Source organism: Grosmannia clavigera (assembly GCF_000143105.1).
Source record: "Grosmannia clavigera kw1407 unplaced genomic scaffold GCSC_140, whole genome shotgun sequence".
Taxonomy (NCBI): domain Eukaryota; kingdom Fungi; phylum Ascomycota; class Sordariomycetes; order Ophiostomatales; family Ophiostomataceae; genus Leptographium; species Leptographium clavigerum.
The window spans coordinates 3,081,031-3,084,153 of NW_014040801.1; the positions used below are offsets into that span (position 1 = coordinate 3,081,031).

General features: G+C 58.6%; 1 protein-coding gene across 1 annotated transcript; it reads left to right on the forward strand.

Annotated features, from left to right (window-relative positions):
• Positions 1-2,339, forward strand: CMQ_1089 (c6 zinc finger domain containing protein; the record flags this gene model as incomplete). The annotated part of the gene is made up of 2 exons (XM_014318168.1): positions 1-205; positions 274-2,339. The coding sequence occupies 2 exons, from the start codon at positions 1-3 to the stop codon at positions 2,337-2,339; spliced, it is 2,271 nt and encodes a 756-aa protein (XP_014173643.1).
• Between the last annotated feature and the right edge of the window lie 784 nt (positions 2,340-3,123).

The following is a 3,123-nucleotide window of genomic DNA, read 5'->3' on the forward strand; positions in this document are numbered from 1 at the left end:
ATGTCTAGCATATCCCCCATTGTCAAGGCATCGGCGTCATCCTCGACGGCAACCACAACGACCACAAAAACGACCACAACTGTCAACATGGCAGTCCCGCGCACAACAAAGGCAAAACCCGCCGCTGCCAAGGCGGCAAAGGCCAATTCCGACACAAGCTCGACCAACAAGCAGAAGGCGCAGATGCACCGCCGGTCAAGAACAGGTATGCCACACTCGTCGTCTCTCAGACTCTTCCCCCCTCGGACAAGTTGCTGACGCTTTGCTTCTTAGGCTGCTACACGTGCCGGCTGCGGCGAAAGAAGTGCGACGAGGGCTCCCCCATGTGCACGGCCTGCAAACACCTCGGACTCTGCTGCGAGTTCAAGCGGCCGCACTGGTGGAGCAACAACGAGGCTCGTCGCGCCAAGAAGGAAGAGATCAAGCGGATCATCAAATGCACGAAGCAGTCGGAGAAGACGTCGGCACAGCACACAAACATGCAGTCATCGGTACCATCGCCACCGGGCCTGTCGCACTCGCTGCCCACGTCAGCCACCTTCTCAGACCCGCTCGACCGCACGCGATCGGCTTCGGTGGACTCCCACCTTTCCTTCAACTTCAACAGCCCGCCCACATCCTCGTCCGATTACGGTCTGGGCAGCACCAGCGCCTTCTCCACTCCGCAGCTAAACCCTGATTTCATGTTCAGCGCCGGATTTCCTCCATACGATGTGGACATCAAGACTGAGCGCCAAATGTACGTCGACAACGTGCCCACACTCCACGAGTCCACCACATCCACTTTCAGCACATTCCACACGCCACCGCCCCCTGGCACCGTTCTACCGCCGTATCCATGCGGCACTCCTGGCAGCATCGATGTCATTGACGGCACCTACATGGGCGCCCCGGGCATGGGTGTCGCCATGGGCGTCGCCACTGAAGGTGGTGAGTGGATGGAGCAGGTGTACCTGGAGCGACGCGAGTCCATGACAGAGGAGACGCTCAACATGCACTTCTTCGACTTCTCGCACGGGCCGTCGTCGGACTCGCGGCAGGTGGCCATTGAGCTGGACGAGGGCGACCAGAGACTGCTGGATCACTTTGTGCGCTTTGTGCTGCCGTCCATCTTTCCCATTCTCGAGACCAACCAGCACGGCTCGGTAGGCTCGGATCTTATTCTGCCGGCACTGCAGAGCAACAAGTGCTACCTGCACTGCTGTCTCAGCATCGCAGCCCAGCACCTCAAAGCCATGCTGGGCGAGCCGCACGGCTCAGAGCTGGACGGTGATGTCATGCGCCACCGCTACGCCACGATCTCCACGCTGTGTGCCGCCCTGCCGTGCGAAGAGAATTACCAGCAGATTCTGGAGGCCACGCTGGGCATGATCTTCTTCCAGTGCTCTGTCGGTCGCCTCGACGACGACCTCCCAGACGTGTCGTGGCACCAGCACTTTCAGGCTGCCGTGTCGGTCGTGCAGAAGCTGGATCTTCCGCGACTGGTCACTGAAAGCCTGGAGGTGTCATCCCAGGAACCACTGAAGACATCGTTGCCGCAGCCGCAGACGCCGTTCAACATGACCCTCACGGCCTGGATCGACATCCTGGGCGCGACCATGCAGGGACGGGCGCCGACATTTGCGCACACGTACCGGGAGAAGCACCTGTCGCCGGCACATGAAACCTCGCTGGGATTGCGCGAGCTGATGGGCTGCGAGGACCGGGTCATGTATTTGATCTCGGAGATCGCCTGCCTGGAGGCGCTGAAGGCGGGTGGGATGGACGACATCATGCTGTGCCAACACGTCAGCGTCTTGGGCGACCAGATTGGGCTGACGGAGATGGGTGAGGCGCCGGTCAGGCCGCCCTTCAATGCCAACGGCACCCTCAGCCCGAAGCAGCTGTCGAAGAACATGACGGCAGCCTTCCGTCTAGCGGCCCGCGTGTACCTCTGCTCGCTGGTGCCAGGCTTCCATCCGGCACAGCCAAGCTGCATCGGGCTGGTGGAGAAGCTGACGGCAGTCTTGCAGATGATCCCATGTGGTGCAGCCGGCTATGATCGGAGCGTGGTGTGGGTGTATCTCATGGCCGGGGCCGTGTCTGTACCAGGCTCGCCGTTCCAGGATTTTTTTGCGGAACGCATCGAGCAGATGGGCGATCAGGCATACGTCGGCTCATTCGGCCGCGTGGTGTCTCTTCTGCACGAGGTGTGGCACCAGCAGGACCTTTTGCAGCAGCAGGGCCAGCAGCCCTCGTCGCCTGAGTCGGTTGGCTCATCGATGAGCGACAGCCAACAACAATACGTCCACTGGCGGGACGTGATGCAGATGAAGGGCTGGGACTTTCTCCTGATCTAGTTGGCAGGGTCCTCGCTTCTTTCCATGTTTTTGTTTTCTTTATTTTTATGATGGAAGAGGGGTCTTCTTACCGGTTGGGAAGCATTCTGGGATCATATACCCCGTCATAGCATTGGACACTGGAGTTTATGGAAGTGGCCATCCTTGGATAGGATGATAGGATATTGGCCACCCGGTTAGGTGGGATGAAAAGGATAATAGGTAGTCGGTGCCTGGGATATGGCTCACCGTATCATGAAATACGAAAAATCATATGAAATCTACAATTTGATCGCAAGAATCCTGCCTAGTGACAAAGTGCTTCGAACAGATATATAGACAACGACCGCCTTCATTAAGCGTCCCGACTCGCTTCTGCTCAGCGCCAACCCGAAACAGACGGAAGCAAGGCGGTTCTTTCTGTTCTCGCGAACCTTTCTTGCCTTTTGCCGCCCTCTGGCCCTGTCGCTCAGCTATTTAGCCAGGCCAGAGTACGCCACCAGCGATTGCAGAGATCTCAGCGGTTCATGGAGCAGAGCAGCGATACACGGCCCAAACTAGCATGAAGAAGCAGATCCCGCGCGGCTCTCTGGCTGAGGGTGGGGGAAGGGACATATATGGGATATCTCATTCGTCCGTGTCGTCGATTGGACGTCTGTCTCCTCCCTATGCAACCCGCGCGGCACCAGGGCTATGACGACAGGAGCGGCCGGCTGGCCGCACGGCAGCGAAAGGACACATTGCAGAGCAAACCCATGGCTGCTTCCGACTGTTCTTGCCTGTCAGTCATTGTTTCTGGTGTGTA